General features: G+C 27.6%; 1 protein-coding gene across 2 annotated transcripts in view; it reads right to left on the bottom strand.

The window, feature by feature from the left end:
* The window catches only part of LOC100867696 (homeobox protein unc-42), a 37,495-nt gene that overhangs the window by 15,976 nt on the left and 1,104 nt on the right, over positions 1-20,415 (bottom strand). For both annotated transcript variants that reach the window (XR_015293416.1, XM_012488549.3), the window contains exons 2-3: positions 9,965-10,092; positions 8,222-8,329 (exon numbers count right to left, since the gene is read on the bottom strand). Coding sequence is in view for 1 of the 2 variants with exons in the window: in XM_012488549.3 (XP_012344003.1) it covers positions 8,222-8,329; positions 9,965-10,092 (236 nt within the window). In the remaining variant the exon portion in view is untranslated. The remainder of the gene's footprint in view (positions 1-8,221; positions 8,330-9,964; positions 10,093-20,415) is intronic.

Genomic DNA, 20,415 nt, shown 5'->3' with positions numbered 1-20,415 from the left:
TTAATAATTCCTTCGTTTTTTTTTTTTTATTTATATTATCGTCAATTATTCACCAATGAAAGATTGTTTCTTTCGATAAATATCTTTCAGAAATTTCTTATCGAAGAGTTCGTATAAAAATTTGCTTCTTTATGATAAAACAATTAATTAATCGTAAAATTGTATTCACCCATTTCAGTTTCAAGTTTTAATTTAACGATATATTTATCCGCTTATTTTTATTAAATGGTTCTAACGAATTTCTGAAATCAATGTCACTTCATTTTCAACAATCGAAACTCTTGTGTTCAAGTCCTTTGAAAATTTGCAGATGAAAAAAATTACACATACATATATATATAAGATGCATTTAACCGACTAGATTCTGTAAAAGTGGATGACTCCTTTTATTTACAACTCCTCTGAAAGAGCTTTTTGCGAACATACTTGCGCGCATCCCTTAAGGCGCGTACCCTGCAAGAACTGGAAAGCTAAGAGTTCGTAATTCAATAACCGTGCTCTCCAACCCTCCTCCCTCCAGCTATGTTCCCCGATAGAGAAAGATAGAACGGGGAGAGTAGCGAAAGTGCAGCTCTCTCTCCATCTTTCTCTCAAGGGGAGAACAGCTCAAAATGTCTGCTACTTTGAGGACCACGACCGAGAAAACTATCCTTCTGTATACCTAAGAGAATATCGTGCACTCTGATAGCTAACCTATCTATAGAGAAGAGAAAATGGATCCAGAGATAATGGATTACTTTCTGTAAGAAAATATATCTAAGTACTTACTACTTTCTTTCTTTCTTTCTTGTCGTTTATCTTTTTTCCTTTTTTTTTAATAAATCCAGTAAACCAAATGTATCATATTAGGATTCTTTTGTGGGTTTCGTTAAAAATTGTTGAAAATCGAAAAGTCAAGGTTGAAAATTAATATATAATTTTGAAGGAATAGAATAAATTATTTCAATGATTTTGAGCGTAGATTACGTGTTCTTAAATAGATAAATCTTTTATCTTATTTTTGCATAATTTTTCACAATGGAATTGTATTTATTACATTTCTTTAATATTTTCATATCTCAAACCTTATTTGGATCGATCAAATTAATAATTTGTAAAGTTTCTCGGATATATTCTATATTTTTATATTAGGCATCTCATTACAAATTTAACGTAATAATTTTGTACAAATAATCTAGAGATATTAAATCTGGGGAATTTATATGCCAACTTTTAATCCTAAACGCAAAATTAAACTACAAACTAACTGATTCAATATTCTTCGAAATTCCAAATTCTAATAGGGTAAAAGTGGGGTAAAAAGTTACAAGTGGGGTCAAAAGTAACGTGTTAAATAATTCATCAAAGTGTCGTAAATTTTTAAGATCCGATAAAAAATTCTACTTAATAAACATATAAAGAAAAAAATCACTTGTATCCCATATATGTATTTCTTTCTTTCTAATTTTTATTCTTTCTAATAACAATCGTTTATTTGAGCGTTTTGTGATAGTGAAAATTTATGATCGAGATCGAACAGCTGATTAAAAATGATTATAATCATCAGTTAATATCGAGAGTAATTATAAGTAAACTATAAGGAATTTTCAATAAAAAATCATTGTCTTGTTTATTATTATCAAAATGTCTATTAAAAAATGTGTTTGCAATATTAATATTTACAGCAATGTTGCGTTTATATGGCTATCTAATGACAATTATTATTGAAGATAATTTACTTTACATAAATAAGTTAAAAGAAAATGAAAGCCAATTTTCAAAATAAAATATATAATCTCATTTATTATCATCATTTAAGGTTTTTATTTCGCAATGGTATCAATAATTATTGTAATAAAATACTTTAAGATATATTAGCTATTATTGGACAAATATATTATCTTGAAAAGATTAAGGCAGAAAATTATTTCAAAAAGTACATAAATCTATATATTAATTCTAGGATGTATTTATATTTTTTACAAAATAAAATTTTTTAAATTTTGAAAATAATATCGCATCGAACCTTAGATAATATAATATATACGAATTAGTTTATTCATTGTTTGCCAATAAAATGTAATCCGATATAATTTCGTCCAATAAATATTCAATACATTTTGCTTCAATGCAATGATGTTAAATTTGTTTGTTCGATCGACGACGATTTTATTGTCGCGATTTGACAACTTTACGCATTCCAATGATTGGTCGATATTTTTTTGTTAATAGATAAAAATTTCTGCAAGGAAAAAAATATTCATTGTTTGAAATTGCCTTCGATTAATCCATCTTTTTAGTACGATCTACGCATAACATTATTATTCTTCTAAAAATAATAAATTTTGTTCGTTCATCCGTCAAATGCATCAAACGTGAAAATCGTATTGCACGACACGAAAAAGGGGAGGAATACGCGAAGACAATTTTTATTTCGTCCCTCAGTTTTTCTTATTTCCTCTTACATTGGACGTCAATTTTCTCGTAAAACGCCCACTAGGTAGGCTTCGATCGGAAGTCGAATCGAAGTAAAAAGGTCGAATGAAAACTTAGCTAACTCAATATTGGGGCTCGGATTCACCTTTCTTTTTCCTCGACGTAATAGGATTTCTTGTGCGGTGATTCGAGAATTATTCTCTTACCACGGTGCTCTCTCCCCCCCCCTTCCCCCCCTTTTTTTTTATTATTATCATTATCATAGATATTATCTCTGTTTTTAAAATTGCTTCAATGAATTTTGGAAAAGGTTAATCTCGTGTAATATAACATTAAAAAAATTTAAAATTATGAAATTATTTAATTTTTGAATTTTTACTCTTTTTAAATTACTTACGTTTAATTACAAAAAAAAAATATGATCGCATAATTAGACTTTGCTCATAAATTTAATTATTTAAAAATCATGGAATTATGTGACAGTTTGATTATAAATTAAAATTGTATTAAAATTGTGAAGGAATTGTTTTATTATTGTTTTTTGCGCACCAAAAAAAAGAAAACTTCGAGTAAAACTTCATTAAAAACTTCATTAATTTATTACGTAACCAAAATTTCTTATTAAAACAAAAAAAATGACGACGGGAAGTTAAAATCAAATTTTTCTTTGAGTCAAAAAAATTCTTCTTGAATCGATTCTTCTAATTTAATTTTTATTTCACTGTTATTAATATATTTTCAAATTTTATTATTTGACAGATTGCTTTTAATTATTAAAAAAAAGGTGCAAGAAAGCATTTCGAGTTTGTTATTTCACAATTATTATTATATTTATTTTGTCATTATTCAAAATCATTATCTGAAAGATGGAACAAAAAAAAATAAAAGTAATACGATGTTTTTTAAATAAATAATAATTTTATATTAAAAAGATACGAAATTAATTTCTAATAGCCCTTCTAATAAAAACTCTGACTGTTGAAATTTCTGAAAAAGCAATAAGAATAAATCAAGAAAAGATTTTCTATATTGAAAGGATAATAATCCTAGGATTAATAAAATTCTGAAATTAATAAAGTGAGATCTGATAGAATTTAGAATTAAAGTTCAGTTTCAATTATTATTTTTCAACATAATTAAGAAAACAAAATTAATAATAAATTATATTATATTAATATTAATAAATATTGAATATTATTGTGCATAATGAATAATCATTACACCTCCTTCCAGTTTAGAAAGAAATTAAGATTATTCAATTTTTCAACATTACTTACACTGTTCCATTTCCCCTTCTATTTTTACACTATTTTTACACTATCGCATACAACAACTTCATTCTCATATGTAAACACTTCTATTAAAAAAATACTAAGATATCTAATCAACAAATTGATTATTCATTACTTGTAAATCAAACTTCCAGTTCACAATAAATTTCATTAGAAAGAAAAACAACAGAAACAAAAAGAAAATTTGCAGAGTAATCCTAATTTATTATTATTATTATTATATCCTATGTTTCCCCGATCGTTCATCGAGAAATAATTCGATTGAAATCGAACAATAATCCACGAGGAATCCATTATACTCGATTCCGAATCAACCAGCCGCGAATTCAAAACGGCATTGAAATTGCACGCAATCAACTTCCCTACTTACATTCCCGCGCGTTTTAGTTTGTTCCTCGTTAGGGGAAATTCTGGTGTGAGTGAGGATAGGGAAAGTGTGTGATATCCATCGCTAAACAGGGGCCGGAGAGATAAGAAAAAGATAGGGATATGGGGAGAGGGGGGTTTCCCTCTTACTTTTCCCCATCTTCTTACCCCTCGGCGTCGCGCAACGAGGAGGAGGAGGAGGAGGAGGAAGAACCTCCTCGGCAAGGCCGAGACGTTTCAGATCTATCTAGGGTGGAGAAAATTCAATTTAAAATGGCGGCTCAGATATAATGGCAGCCTCCGGTACAGCGCCACCCGCCGCCACCCCAACTCATCTCAACTTTGCCACCGCCGCCGTTCCCTACCCTATTTCTCTTTCATCCAACACCACCCTTGTGTCCTCCGCGTGTCGCCATCTTTCGAAATACAAAATGCCGTAGCTGGCGCGGGAGCTTTTAAAGAGAATTCCGTGGCGTGGAATATTATCGATAAAAAAGAGAAAAACAGAGAGAGAGAGAGAGAGATCTTTTTAATATTATTCGATAATAGATCTTTTCGTGCGAATTTTCACAATTCATTTTTCGTCCTTCGAATAGATGCGATAAATTTAATTTTGTAAGAGACGTTTTGTAAATACAACTGAATTTATAAGTAGATGAATAATTTGTAACGTGTTAACAATTATTTGTTTGTTAAAAAGAAGAGGGTACAGTTTTGTGGTTTTTTTGGAATATATAGGAATAAGAGATTTTTTTAAGCATTGAAAGATCGATGAACCGAGAGCAAATTATAATGATTTTTATTATAAAATTCTACTATCTAAACATTTAATTCTAATCTAAGATTAACTAGATTTTTTTAAATCAATTTAAAGATTTTTAAAGATTTTTTGCACAAATATATTGATATTTTTCCCTATATAAATGATCCTTTCAAGCCGTTTTTAAATAATGATGTGAAACAGAGGAAATTACAAAAAAAATTACAAAAAGGTTCAAATTTTTTAATATTCTACCGTAAAAAATTGATCTCCATGAAATTGTGTTGTGCGAAATTTTCTACCGAAAAAATAATTTGAAAAGCACATCTACTTAGATTGTGACTGATCCGATAAACAGATGATATCTTCTTCTCGAAACAAAGCAATTTTCAATTTGAAATTCATTTTTTTCAAAAATGAATAACATAGAAGATTATTGCATGTATCGTTTCAAACAATGCGTGTACACAATTAATTCGTTCCGTGTTATATGGAAATCGTGTTAACACGTTGAAGAAAATATTAAAGCCAATGATGGTGAGTCTCCGATATCACAGATGCCATATTTCTTTCACAATTATGAACGTGCAACAGCAATATCAGTTATACAATAACATCCATTCATAGTTGCATCGTAACAAATCGTCGAAATTTTCCAATAAATCACCACCGTGGTACACACGAATCTCGTTTCCTTAACGAAACGATTTCTCTTATTCAACGTTAATACCGCGAACGAGAATTTCTCGGCGGGTGAAAAACGGGTGACTCGATGGAAAAACCAAGAAATTAGTCGCAACGCGGGGGTTTTCGACGGTTTCAAAAGTTAATGACTTGAAAAAACGACATTGAAGAGCGGCGGATACTTGTGCCATTTGAGGGTTGGAAACGAACGCGTTCGAAAGTCTGGGCCGCATTGGTGAAGCCATTTCCTGGCCGGACACTTTGTGCATGGATTATAACCAACGAGTAAAAGCAAAGCAAACCGCGTTTTACTTGGCATCGCAGTTTAACAGGGTTAAGTCACCGCGGTTCCTGGGCTTTTAACTCGAACAACACCGTCCTGCATTATATATCAAAAGAGCGAAACGCACTGGCTGTTTTAATATGTACCGCTCAGGATTCGGGGTCCACCCGAGTGATTCTGCAGTTAGGTTGGATCCTAACTGTTGCCTTCGTTTCTTTAACGTTGCCAAAAACCGCCACCGCCACCTCGAATCTATCGCGTTTCTTTGCCTCGAAGAAAATTAACCGAATAATGCCGTCATTTTAGGCTTCGGATAGATAATTTAATGAAAATAGTAATTTTAATCGAGGTTATGCTGTTTGTTCGTTTGATGAAATAATTTGAAACAGTATTTGGAAGATTAGATTAAATATAGGGATAGATAGTGTGTTTCAATTGAATTTGAAGTAAAGTCTTTTCAATTTTGGAAAAATGACGATGCATTCGTTTATATGGGCCCATTTTTCCCCCCAAACTTTGCTTCGAAGAAAATTCTTCTTAACGATGTCGTCGTTTCGAATTTAATGAGAATAATAATTTTAAATAAAGGTATTCATTGTTTGATAAATTTCAATCGAGTTGTTTGTTTGTTTGGTGAAACAATTTTAAATAATGCGAATATTTGGAAGATTAAATTAAATATTTGATAGGTAATGTATTTCAATTGAATTTGAAGTAAAGTTTCAATTTTGGAAAAATAACAAATCAAAGAATTAATTGTTTGTGGATAATGTTTATTTTCTAAATTGAAAAATTTTTTAAACAATTTTATTATTGAATAAATTGTAGTAAACGCGTGATATTAGTAAGAAACAATAATAATTACGTAAACGTTTGTTGTTATTAAAAGAACTATTTTCAAGCAAGAAGAAGTAAAAAAAATAATTTATTTCTGTCTTTCTTTGTCTCAAGAGAAAAATTAATTGATAACCAATTTAACAAAAGTAATTGTTGAAAATTATAATATTTTACTATTTAAAATAATTAAAATCAATTTATCAATCGTAAAATTTAATGTTGACTAGAAAAATACCATTAGAATTCGTCATATAGCAACAGTTTTTTTTTTTTCTATTAATTTGCTTCGACTGTTTTGAAAAAAAAAAAAATAGAAAAATAAAAGCATTAGCATAATTTACATTTACTAAATAACATTAAACAACTCTTTTTTAAACTTCGTTATTTTTATAAACTAATGGATCTCATCCATGAATACTTGCATAGGCATATAGCAAGAATAAAAGTAAGAATAATTCTGAAATTATATTCTGTATTTCCTTCTGTATTATACAAACAGAAATAAAATTTTCAATAAAATGTTTTTTCTATTCATATGCTCGCCATTTTAGATAGACGAGAAAACACACGTCTCAATTTTGAATTTTGAAGCCAAGAAATGATACATCAATTTTTCTGATCTGAAGATAGAGGAACACAGAAATAATTAACTATAATCGTTCTTTGCTAAAGTGTTAAGATAATAAAAACAAATAACAATTCCTTCTTAATTAATAATAAAAATAGAAATTCTTTTTTCGAAGATATTAAAGAACAATGCTTATCATCGGTACGGATAATTTTGTATTCGCCACTTTTCTGTGAATATCAGAAAGTTTATTCGAAACGCCTCCATTTCCATTGATCGACTCTCCAACCCTCGAAAGACTCGAGGGTATCTTGGATCGACATTTGCGCGCGTAATTTCATTTTGTCACCCTACATGCGTCTTTTATTCAATTATTGCATGACTCATGGCCAAAAAGATAGGTATGGAATATATCTGTACACAAAGTTTTGGAGAAACAGCATGCAGAAGCTTGTTGGGAAAATAAGGAAAAATATATTCAACGAAATTTGTCGTACAAGTATAATTTCCATCCTTCCTAAGATAAGCTGTTTCGAAACAATTTTCGAAAGGAAATAAAAAATTCAAAGAAGTAGAAAAATTATTAGCCCATTCGTTTCCACGAGCGATTGATTGACAATAATTTTCTCTTATAATCTTTGTTCAATGTTCAAACAAAAGTGACCAATGACGATAGAATCGATGAAAACTATCCTTTTAATATTAAATTTCATCATTATTTAATTTATTATGAGAGAAAGCTGGATGTGTCAAATATATATTTCTCTCAACTAGAATAATAAATTCAATAATATTATTCTAATATAATATTCTATATGATTTTAAAATGTATTCTGAAATATTTATTTCTCCAGTTATACGTAATCTCATTTCTAAAAGAATATCCTATCAAAAATATCGGTGTTGAATGAGTGTTATTATCAACCTTCGAGGTTAATAACGGATTAGAAGAAGATAGAAACGAAACAAGTTCTCATGTCTGCTATTTCTTGGGTTAGAAAAAGTACGATACTCACCTGAATTCTAGCTTCGTTCAATTTGGTGGACCTTGCCAATTCCTCCCTGCAGTATATGTCTGGATAATGAGATTTTGCGAATGCCGATTCCAATTCTGCCAGCTGCTCCTGCGAAACAATTGGGAAGGCCGTAGTGAAGGCGATCTGAACTATCCGGCAGGAAATTTGGCCGCTATAGCGAAAGAACTCGTATCGAGGTAATCGAAAAAGTGTGCAACGAGTTTATCCGTAAATAATCCCTCTATCGAGAACCGTAACAATAATTGAACGTGGTTGGAAGAAAATATCGTATCATATTCTGAGAGCCAAGGTCTTTTTTTTTTCAAAAAATTTCTCCAAATCACAATCATTCGTATAAAATTATTATTATTGAGAGAAAGTAAAGACGGCTCGCTTCTAATATCGTAAGAATTTCTTTCTTCAGATCTATGGCGAACACGCTAACTCTAGATCACATTATTTAAATAGCTTTAGAAATTTATAGAAAAATTTCTATAAAATTCAACAATTCTTTGTTTAACAATTCGAAGTAGAAAATGTTAAAATAAATATAAAATATACGTGCACAAGTAAGTTGATTCGTATTCGTGGAATATCTTTGAAGGATCGATCAAAATAAGTATGAAATTTGTGTGTACGGAAATGTCGGTTTATTTTATTAAGTTTTTATGGATAAAAAGAGGCAGAGAATGCAACGAAGACAGAGCGATCTCTATTTCATCTCATCTCGCGAATTTCAATTGTCTCAATAACGAATATATTATATTCGTGTCGTTAAAGCAAAATTTTTGATTCAAATTTGTCATTTCGGGATGTTTTTGGATTTGATTGAATTCAAAAATCATTTTTCATGAAGATGAACAATTTTTGAAACGTCTCAAACTATTGGTATAAGCAGCAAAAAAAAAAAAAAAAATTCAAATTAATCTATAATCGAATTAGCAATGATTAAACTCGTAATGAAAAAATTCATATCAACTCGTGTTGATATTCATAAATATAAGAAACAAATAACGAATTAAGTCTAAAATGGAGTAATTTTAAAATTGGATAAAACGACTTGAACTTTTTTGAAAAATTAAAAATTAGTGATTAGTTAATACTAGATAAAAATAAATTTGTAATTTTTTAATTGAATCACGAAGGAAATAAAAGTGGATAAAGATCGAAGATTTTTACAACTTTTTCATCTGAATTTGTAATGAAAAAATTAAAAAAAAAAAACATTTTGTTATTATATATGTGTTGAAAATATCGATATCGATTAACGTTACTATGAGTAACGAATTTAAAACAATGCTTTATAATTTAACAAACTATTTTTGTATATCAACTTTTATGTTTATTCTCGCTTCTCAAGAATCAATTTTCTTTCCAAAAACATACCACAAATGTATTAACATCTTGTTTATTATAATAATGAATATGAAATATACACGTTAAATTATTTGCTGAATATTTAAATCTATTATCTCTTTCTTGTAATTCTAATTCTTCAGAATAATTCAGACTGTTTATGAGTATACGTCAAATTATTATCGCTATTATTATCTTTACAACTTGAAATAATCGTATTGGGTAAGTAGATTTTTGAAAAATCGATGGACAAAACAAAACAAACGCGAAAGTTGGTATAAAAATTAAAATTGTGTTGTAAAGTTTCAATTTTATCGAAAAATTGGAAAATTTTCGTAATTCAAAGATCGCAAAATTAAAAATTTTAAAACGTTTTCAAGAACAAACCTGTGTAAATGTGGTCCTGTGCCGTCGTCGAGCAGGTGTTGGACAACTGGCGGTGGTTGGCGTATGACCTATGTGAGGACTCGAAGCACAGGGGTCAGGTTTTAGTTTCTTAAACGCTCCTTCCGCGCCTGGAATTAAAAAGAAATCAGATGTCAATTAGTTTTTAATCTATTCTAAGCATCATAGATCTATACTTATAGAGGAAAGCAATTAAAATGGATTTTTCTTTATCTATATCTCTTCCTGGATATTATTTAAATGGATATTGTTAATGGAACAAATATTTCAGAATATTGGCAGGAAGTTATAATCATTATGATTCATTCTCTATTCACTATTAATGATTTTCATGTTTGCGATATTTGAAATTGTTCCATTGGCTTCTTTTCAATAAGTGATACGTTTGATTGGTTAATTGTAGATACGAAAATAAGTTTATAGAATCTTTTGATAGAATGTTTTTTTAGAGACGATAAGGACGATATATTTTTAAAATAATTCTCCATTCTTGAACTAAATTTTTATTCATCAAATGTAAAGTTAGCTGAAATTTGCAATATTTTTCATTGAACATTTTTAAATAGTCAATTTATTTTTTTAATTTCTAGGAAAGCAAAAACAATAAGAAAGTTGAAACAGAAAATTATATTTTCGACTTTTGTGGATGAAATAATTTTAAAAAATATTTACGTAATATTATATAAATCGTAAAATTTGAAATGCAAAAAACAAATATTTCTTCATAATTTTTTTTAATAAATAATGCAAACTGTAAATCGCATTAATTAACATTTTGATTTTTTTAATAAACGATTTAAATTAAATAAAAGGAATGAATAAATTTCCTAATAATTCACATTTAAAAAAAAGTAAATAATGAGAAATAATTTGAAAAATTCCAATTCGATTTGCAAATATTTATTGATAAAAAATCCAAGATATTATATTTGCAATAATATAGATAAATTTATTGAATTTCGAATTAAAACAATATAACAAACAAATAATAAATTTCTTAAAAATATTGTGGTTTTTTGTAATGACATAACGTTTTAACTATACATATAATTAAACTATAATGGATTAAACTATTACTCTTATATATTAATCAAAAAAATCGGATGTATCAGATTTTGACATTAAAAAACAATAATTCAAAAATTATTAAATTGTAATATATTTATTTAAGAGTATTAAGTTAAAATCGTTTCGTTTTGAAAAAACAAGAATTCAAAACATAACTAAATATAAAAATAGCAATGCATACGATTCCGTAAAAAGGAAAAACAAAAATTGAAATCTGGAAGACATTTAAGATAAGATTTGTGATTATTGAGATGTTTTCTCTTCAAAACAGGACAATTTCCATTTGTATCAAAAATATTTCTTTCAAAAATAAGTAGTTTAAGAGAGAATTGCATGGATCATTTATATATAACACATCTTGTATATCAATTTTTAAAATTTTATTTTTATACATTCTGCATTTATTTTGACTAAAGTAATATATAATATAATAATAATAATATAATAAATAATATAAATCAATAATTAATATATCATGTAATAATATGCTTTTCGAATTTCAAATAAAATACAATAAATTTCAAATTCACTAAAAATAAAGTATCTTTGGAATTTTTTCATCACCAATTGTTCACACTTGACGCAATTAAATTTATTATTATTATTAATTCAAAACATTTGTTAAATTCATCCAAACAATTGAAAAACAGTAAAACACTTTACACAAACAGCAAATATATACAATCAATCTCAAAAATATTTATATCCTATATTAAAAGGAAATTCATCTTATTGAAAAATTTTTATTGAAATTTTTTTATTGTATATATAAAATGAACGAATTATAAAATAAAATTTTTTATCGAACCTAGAAACCTTTCACTCCCTCTTCAATTTTGACATAGAAATATAATTTCATCCGAACGTTCTTCACAACAAATTGATTAAAAACTAAATACTTTAAATAATTTAAAATATCCATCATAAAGAATTGCATTACAAAGGAATATAAAAAAAAAAAAAAAAAAAAAATACTTAACTTTAACTTTGATAAAAAGAAATTGCTGCATTTATTCGTGCTCTGCTCGCAAAGTTTCGTTAAGAACAACTTTTTAAAAAGCTGAAACCAAACACCAAATTTTAATATCTGATCCATTAATACTCGTACGACTGACAGCAATACAATAGGATGTATTAAAGAGATCCAGATCCTCCGGTCGCCGTCGATTCATTGGAAATCGGAAGGAAAAACCGTGCGAATCGTAAGAAAGATCGGCCCATTCATCGGATCGTTTGTTACACTGTCGCTGTTATGGTATCCCGATACAGAAGTGCACGTTCGTCTTGGTTGTATCGGCTTTATGAACGAACATACGAACGTACGGTGGGTAACGGCGGCGAGCGAAGTCCCTCGCACTATGCTAACTTGGTTAGGGCGTTAATGACCTAATCATGTTACATGCTGATTCAATGTTCAAGGATGAATGCTGTCCACTTTACATACCTTGCCCCGTTACCCGGTGAACAGCGAAACTCGGTCAAGTTCATCGTGAAGACGGGGGCATCTTCCCCCGTTATTATGATCTTCTGATCTTTCTTAGTTAGCTAAACCGTTATAACGTTGACCCTCGTTTATTTTATATAGATCCCTTGTTAGAACGAGGGATCGAGGCGATTGAGGGTATAATTATCATAGAGGATGAAAATATCTGGGAAAGTATTTCTCAATATATAACGCCCTATATATGAATGGACAGTGGACAGGACACGAGACGTTAAGATTTTGAAATTGTTGATTAGATAATTATTTTTCTTTTATTCATGATGCACGTTTAGAAAGTGAAATTTATTCAAGCTTATTTTGTGATTTTTATATTATTAACGAAGCATTTGTTCATATTATGATATAATTAAAATTATTTAATATTGTAACGATTAAAACATTTTCTCATAGTTGTAATCGTTGTTGTTGATAGCTATTTTTTATTTTATTCGATGGTAATTTTGTGTTTCATTTAATATTTTTTAAATTACATATATAATAGTAGTTTTAATTATATTAATAAAGATTTGAAGTATTCGTATTTTCGATTATGAAAGAACTGAAGTGACTGAAATTCATAGATGTAGTGTTTATCATGATAATAATGGGCTCGTCATTGTATTCTACGGGTCCTGAAAATATTAATTTACACATGGCTTATTGCAAAATAAAATAAATTGTTTAATTGCAATTTTGTTGAATTGATTATATTTATGTTTTTACTTCAATAAAATCCTATTATATGTATAATGATTTAACATTGTTATTTTATAACTTGTTTCCCTTAAAAATAACATTGTCATATTAATATAAAATTTATTATAATACGATTTTGTCTTTTTTTTTTTTTGAAAAAATCAAAAGTTTTTCATATAAGATCTATAATATTTATGTCTATGCAACATACAAAATTCTTCAAATCTTTAATTTTTTTATTTATTTATTACTTTGATCTTTTTTATACTAAAAAATAAAATAAAGATCTTATATTTCTACTTTCTTCTATACGACACAGTATATTTTATAATAAATTTAAAACAATATAAAAAGAATTTTTTCCTTTCAAAAATTATTTAGTGTAAGGAAATATATTATAGTTTCTTTTTCTTGACATTAAAGATCATAGAGAAGATCAATTTTAATTTTTTAAATGGAATTACGTAATTCTATTAAAAAAAAAAATAATCCTAAGCAATCTTATTAATTTAAGAGATATTACAATTTAAAATTGATAAAACTTATCATGTGAAGGAAAAACAAAATAATACACTACTGCTTATCTTTATAATGTAACGAATATTCATTTTTAAGGGGATAAAAATTTACGTTAAAATTGAATTTTATTTTTTCCTCAATATATTCTCAATTTTTCTAAATGAAATAATGATCTTTAATGAGATTGTTATCTGGCTTGGAATGTGCTACGTTCGAAATAATTAAGGACGAATTTAACAAGATGAACGAGCTAATAAATGACACGGTCTATAGGATTACTAATAATGCAGATCTCTCTATAGCCTTCACAGCTGTTTCCTTTGCCATCTGCTCTCGAATTCCAGTTAATATGAAAAGCTATTTCTCTGCTTCCAACTCTATCTACCGATTTTTCCTCTAATTACGAGTTTGTCTGTTAAACTATTCCACCAGTACTTGTGATAGAAACGTTATAATACCATTTCTATATTATATCTAAGAATTTCTTGTCTCTAATATTAGCTAATTGAAATGAAAATATTATTAAGTGTGCAAATAAGTTCTTCCTCCTTTTCTTCCCCCCCCCCCCCCAAATTCAAGATTTTATTACATAAATCAAGGTACAAGATTAGGTCTCAAAGTATTCACCTTCATTCTCTATAACCTTTTCCCTTCCCTGGATTGGTAAATTATAAATTGCATCCCTGAAGAGTGATGCTTGCTTGCTGATTAATAATATATAATGATGTATATATTTTTATACAATACAAACTTTATAAATTATTTATATTTATAAATATTTACATTAATATTTGACTGTTTTTCTCAGTAATTTTTACAATGTAACAATGTCCAAATGTGCCTTGAAGTTATAATGTTATTTAAGAACATATTTTATTAAAATGATATTAAATTTTCTTTCAATTAGTGTTTTAATATGAATGTTGTTTATCACACTTGTAAAATCGAGTAAAAATTTTTGTTAAATAAGTGAATTTATTTATCATTTAATTATATTTAATTAAATAATTTAATTAATTAGATGTAATTATATCCATATCACAGAGACAACGAATATTCCGTTAAAGAAAATTTATTAAATTTATCAAACAAAAATGGAAGATGCTACGCTATTTTCATGTCAAAAAACCACTTAACATTTTTTTTTTATACGAATGTATAAAAATCGCTTTTATTATTAACTCTTCGCCATATAATCGATAAACTCCATTTTTCATTTTCCTCGATTTTTTAAACATTTGCCTTAAACCACAATTACAATTCAATTGCAGAGTAAATTAGAAACTGTAATAAATATCTCAGAATTTTTTCCAATATTTTTATAAAAATATTCAAAACGATGAAGATCATCAAAAAAATATACATTCCTTAATTGAATTAGAAGAATTAAATCATAATTATTATATCCCCATTTTCGTTCATGCGGTTCAAAATTCATTTTCGATGAATTGTTCATCGAATTCACGTTGCTTCTTTGCTGCTGTTTCAAAGCAACTTTATTACCATCATCGTCCGCAATAAGAAATACGTAAACTAAACATTTTTTGAGATAAGAAAATAAACTTTATCAACCGCACGGTGAAATCCAAGAAGTAGTGATTCTCGAATAATTTCCTTCGAAAGTATGGTAACATTTTAAAAATCTTCTTTTTTTTTTTTAAAAACAGGGATGGAGGCCGTAGCAGAGAAATTTCGCGTATTAAAAAGGGGCTAGGGAATCGCGTGGAAGACCATCGCTTGAGTACTTTTAATGCCGTGGAGAACACGGAAGGTTAACGACATTAATTTTTCCCTCCTCGTTTCTCTCTCTCTCTCTCTCTCTCCCCCTTCTCTCATCATATCTTTCTTCTTTTCCCTACCCTCTCCACTCGTCCACGTTGCAGAGTTTTCCATTTGCATTAGAATACTATGGCGGTTTCATCTCGTTTCTGAAAAAGTCTGACCTTGAAGGGGGAAACAAAACGCGGGACGTTCCGCGGGTTAAATTGGACCCATCGCGTGAAATTCATTACCGAATAATAAGATTCTGCAGAAATATAATAAAATTTCACCTGTTGAACTTCGTATTTTCTTTTTCTTTTCTTTTTTTTTCTTCTTCTTCTTCCTCTTCCTCTTCTTCTTCTTCTTCTTCTTCTCTTTCGATGTTACTTCTGGCTAGGAGGAGGAGGGGGAGGGAGGAGAAAATCTTGGATTTTATCTCGAATGGATTAATGAAAAAAATTTTGAAAGTTTCGAAAGCTTGTTTTACGAATTTAACAACAAAAAGCACCGAAACCGTTTTAACTTTTAACGAGAGATTAATTGGATTAAAAATTCATTCGAGGCGAATTTGACATTTAGCAATATTAATGAGTTCAATCTTTTTTTTTTTTTTTTTGGAACGAGTGACATTGAAAAATTTGATTTTGATCGAAGTGATGCATTATGCAAATGGATTATTTTTGTATTATATAAGATGTTCATACGAAGATTAATTTAGTATTAGATAGATAAATTTATTAAGTGTTTCGATCATATGTAGATTATATATTTGTTTTAGAATTTTTTAATTTCTTTTCTATCAAAATTTTCTTCAATGATATCAATGATATTAATAAATCGTGATATTGCTGATATTATAACTTGAAAAATTTATTATTTTTTTATTTATTTATTATATTTATATCTTATATCTTCTGTTTCAAATGTTTGTTTCGATTTGTACGTTGCAGTTTGCACGTTCCTTGTTAATGAAATAGCTGTGAAAAATTGAATTAATAAAACTAAAATTAATCTTTATTATTTTTTTCAATTTTATATGATACGTTTTATATTCAAAATTATTTATTTTAGAATTAATTATTGTAAACTACGTATTATTTGTATAATATTATTATTGATAAAATACTAATAATCTTTCGATCAGATATGTTATTATTTTTATGATAACATTTCCTTTCTAAATGCCTTCCACAAAAGCCAAATCTTATTCTTAAACAACAAAGATTTAAGAGCACCATTTTTATGAAATTATATTGTCTTTTTATCTATAAGTAAATTTTAAATAAAAAGAAAAAGAATAATTTGTGAATTCCTTTTTTTTTTTTTTTTTTTGTAAAATTATATTTCGTACAAAATAAAGAAGGATAGAAAAATTATGAAGTTATAGAATATTTTTATAAACTATAATATAATTTCATGCATGTCGTTGAACCAGTGTTTTGCTGTTAAACGAAAGACAAAATATGTCAATCAACTAATCTGGACAACGATGGATCTCCGTGTTAACATTTAACCACGACATCTTATATTTTAAAAACTATTACTACTATTTTCCACAGAATTTCTGTCGGTACCGTTGCTTTGAAAACCGAAAACTTTTCAAACTTTGTTAACAGAAACTAACAGCTGGGCCATGTTCCGGCACTAGGTACAAGTCACTGTCAATTTATAGGAAGAAGGATAAAAGATATAGCGCGCTTTCGCTTCAATGACAGGAGCAACGATTCGAAGGAACCCCCCATTAACACGCCCTTGGTGTTAAGCTCTCTTAAATCCTACAAGCACATAATAAAATAGCCTATAGAACAGGTACCACCATATGGTCTAGCCCTTCACCCCATTGTCAACACCGTGATCGTATTGTCGACGTACACGTGTACTCGAGGCTCAACAACCGGAAAATTCATCTATATCGAGATGACACGTTGCCCATTTCCGCCTCGAGACTTTAACAGTCCAGATTTTGCCTTCTTGTTCTTAATTGATATTAACTTGTCGCGAATAATATTAATGTGATTATTACTTGTAGCTTTTTGTTTTTGAAAACTTGATGATGAAGCTTGACTCGATAAGTTCGATCAATTAAATGATACAATTGAAAAAAATTTCGAATTTGTTTTTTATCCAATCGCAACGTCGACTTTATTTGATTGCGTTTCTATTTATTATCATGTAAAATGATGTGTTTATTTTCAAAGATGTATGAAATAAATTTTAAAAAGCCTTCTGAAATGAAAATTCACATTTTTTTTTTTAAATTAATCCATGTTAAGCAACGATATTTTTGTCCATCGAAAGACAAGATTAAAATTATTACAATTAAATGATTATTTTTAATCCACTTTTATTAATAATTCCTTCGTTTATTCTTCCTGATTACAATTGTGTATTTTTTTGTACTAGTTAAAGATCGTTTTCTTCCTTTAACGCAATCGTTTTAAAGTTTTTATAGTTTATATTGAATTTTGAAGGAAAAATAATACAGAAAAACAGAATAATTTGGCGTTGAAATAGTTAATTACAATATATATTGCAATATATTGTACAATATACGATATAATATAATGCATTTAGCTAGCTTCAGGCAAATTAGGGTGGAACAAATCTTAACTATTCAATGGTATGTTTAATCGTTTAGTTTTGAATCATTTTGATATGGGATAATCTAATGGAACTTTATAACTTTGATTATTTCTCTGTGTAGTTGCTCGATTGTAATTTAATCTATCCCCTTTGTATCGATATGTAAAATTTTCGACATCATTAATAATTTCAAAAAATTTTCTGGTAATATTATTGAGTTGGCCAATTAATATTTATTGTTCCTATTTATGTTAACATTTTACTTACAAGGAATTCTTCATATTTTGAAACGCATATGCAAACTTTAAATTTACATTTGAATGCATTTTACAAAAAAAAAAAAAAAAAAAGTAATGTCAAGATTTGTGAAGTTTATTATTTATTATTAAGAAAATTTTAAAGAAAATGACTTTGTGATTTTATTTTGAGAGTATTAATCCTTTGAACTGAATGGTTTTTTTTCGAAATATATTTGTTTTTGAAATTAATATCAAGATAAGAGAAATAAATTCCACTATGTGAAGATCCAAATATTAGAATTTCGATATATAAATTTTTATAAAAAAAACTTTTCTATAAAAATTCTGAATTCCTGAAATTTTCGACAAGTGCGAAATTTAAAAAAAAAAAAGATTTATCGTTATTTATCAATAATTTTTATAAATATCTTTATAATAATTTTATAATAATCTTTATAAACATATTTATATATATATATACATATTTTTGAAATATTAAATATTTTTAGTTTTTTATGCCCAAATAGTTACAAAAGTAACAATATAATATTTATAACAAAAAATATAAAAAATGCTTATTATTATAAGTTTGAGACTATCTTGATTTTTATCATTGTTATTTACTGCGATAAATGTTTAGCAAAGTTTTTTAGCAAACGTTTATATTTATTCAATATCTTTGTATTTTCGATGCAATATACGGAATTAAAAAAATGAAAAGAGAAAATTTTGTTTTTTTTATATACTAATATGTTACTGCTTTCAGATGCATTATAACCGAGAAAAAAAATGATAAAGAATCATAAAATCTGATTCTTATGAAATCATTAATTTCTAAATCAAGATTTTGTTCGATACATGTACAATTAGTTGCAAAAATCTTCGCATATTATTAGATTAGTTTTTATTGCGTTAGATTAAGTTTATTGTAGAGAACAATAAGATTATGGTTATGTGATCTTTTTTATCAAAATCTAAAATTTTGAGAAGTTAAAACTAATTAAAAGTTCAAAGTTTTCAAAATTTTCTAATGTTTTGAACATTATTGAATTGTAACTAGGGATATATTTTACAACAGAGTGATCGAAAATCTCTCCTTCTTTCCCGCATCATTATAAAATTGAACATTTGAAAAAAATGGAAAAGACAATTTAAGCGTTGATTCTTTCGAGATGATATTCCACTAAAAAAAAAAGTTGCTCCATGCAATATAATCCATTATAATCTACACAATTATAAAAGTTTTATTCGAATAGTAATTTTCTGCAATTTTGATGATACAACTTAATTAAGCATACATAAAGATTTTTGTGACTGACTGTATATATCGAGTTCACATGGAAAACGTGGTTAAATATAATATCGAGTTTCTTTTTTCGTTATTAAATAAATCAGATGAATAATATACATTTATTTGTCAGACAACAAATAATTATGGTGAAACGAATGAAAATACTTTCTTCGGGATATCATCTACGAGCAATGCTTATTTTTCTCATACAGTTGCTTTCGATTAATCAGTTAAATATTTTTCGTGTACAGTTGTTCGATTAGATATGATAAAACATTCCTTTTCAATTGTTGAACGTGTTTTTTTATTATACAACTTAATAAAATATTTCGAATCTTTATCGATATCTTATCATTTGGCGTTTCATAAAGTTTTAGAAGCTTAACATTATTCAGCAATTTTCATCAACTATCGAAACCCATTAATCGTATATATATATATATAGCAATTAATAAAAGTAATTTTATATGAATAATTATACAAATATCATAGCAATATCTCTTTGTCATTAATGGATGTTTTCCTTTTTTAATTTATTTTAAGTCACGTTACATCACAATCTAAACTAAATAGATGATTTAATCCTTTTTATTTATCTGTACTTACTTGACTTGTCACAAAAAAAATATCTTGGATATATCTCTAAAGCATTGAAATACGTTGCGATACGCGGCAGTGATGGGTTTAAGTTAATGATTTGCGAAATTGAAATATTGTTCTAACATTAACAATGTTAGATATTTCAAAGATATTTCGAAGATGATAGATGTGGCAGATGTGGCACTTTTGATTA

The sequence above is a fragment of the Apis florea genome, unplaced genomic scaffold (genome assembly GCF_048593485.1).
Source record: "Apis florea isolate Af1SG1 unplaced genomic scaffold, ASM4859348v1 contig_1794_pilon, whole genome shotgun sequence".
NCBI classification, from domain to species: Eukaryota; Metazoa; Arthropoda; class Insecta; order Hymenoptera; family Apidae; genus Apis; species Apis florea.
Note: the sequence above shows the minus strand (reverse complement) of the source record. Positions and strands in the feature narration are given on the sequence as shown.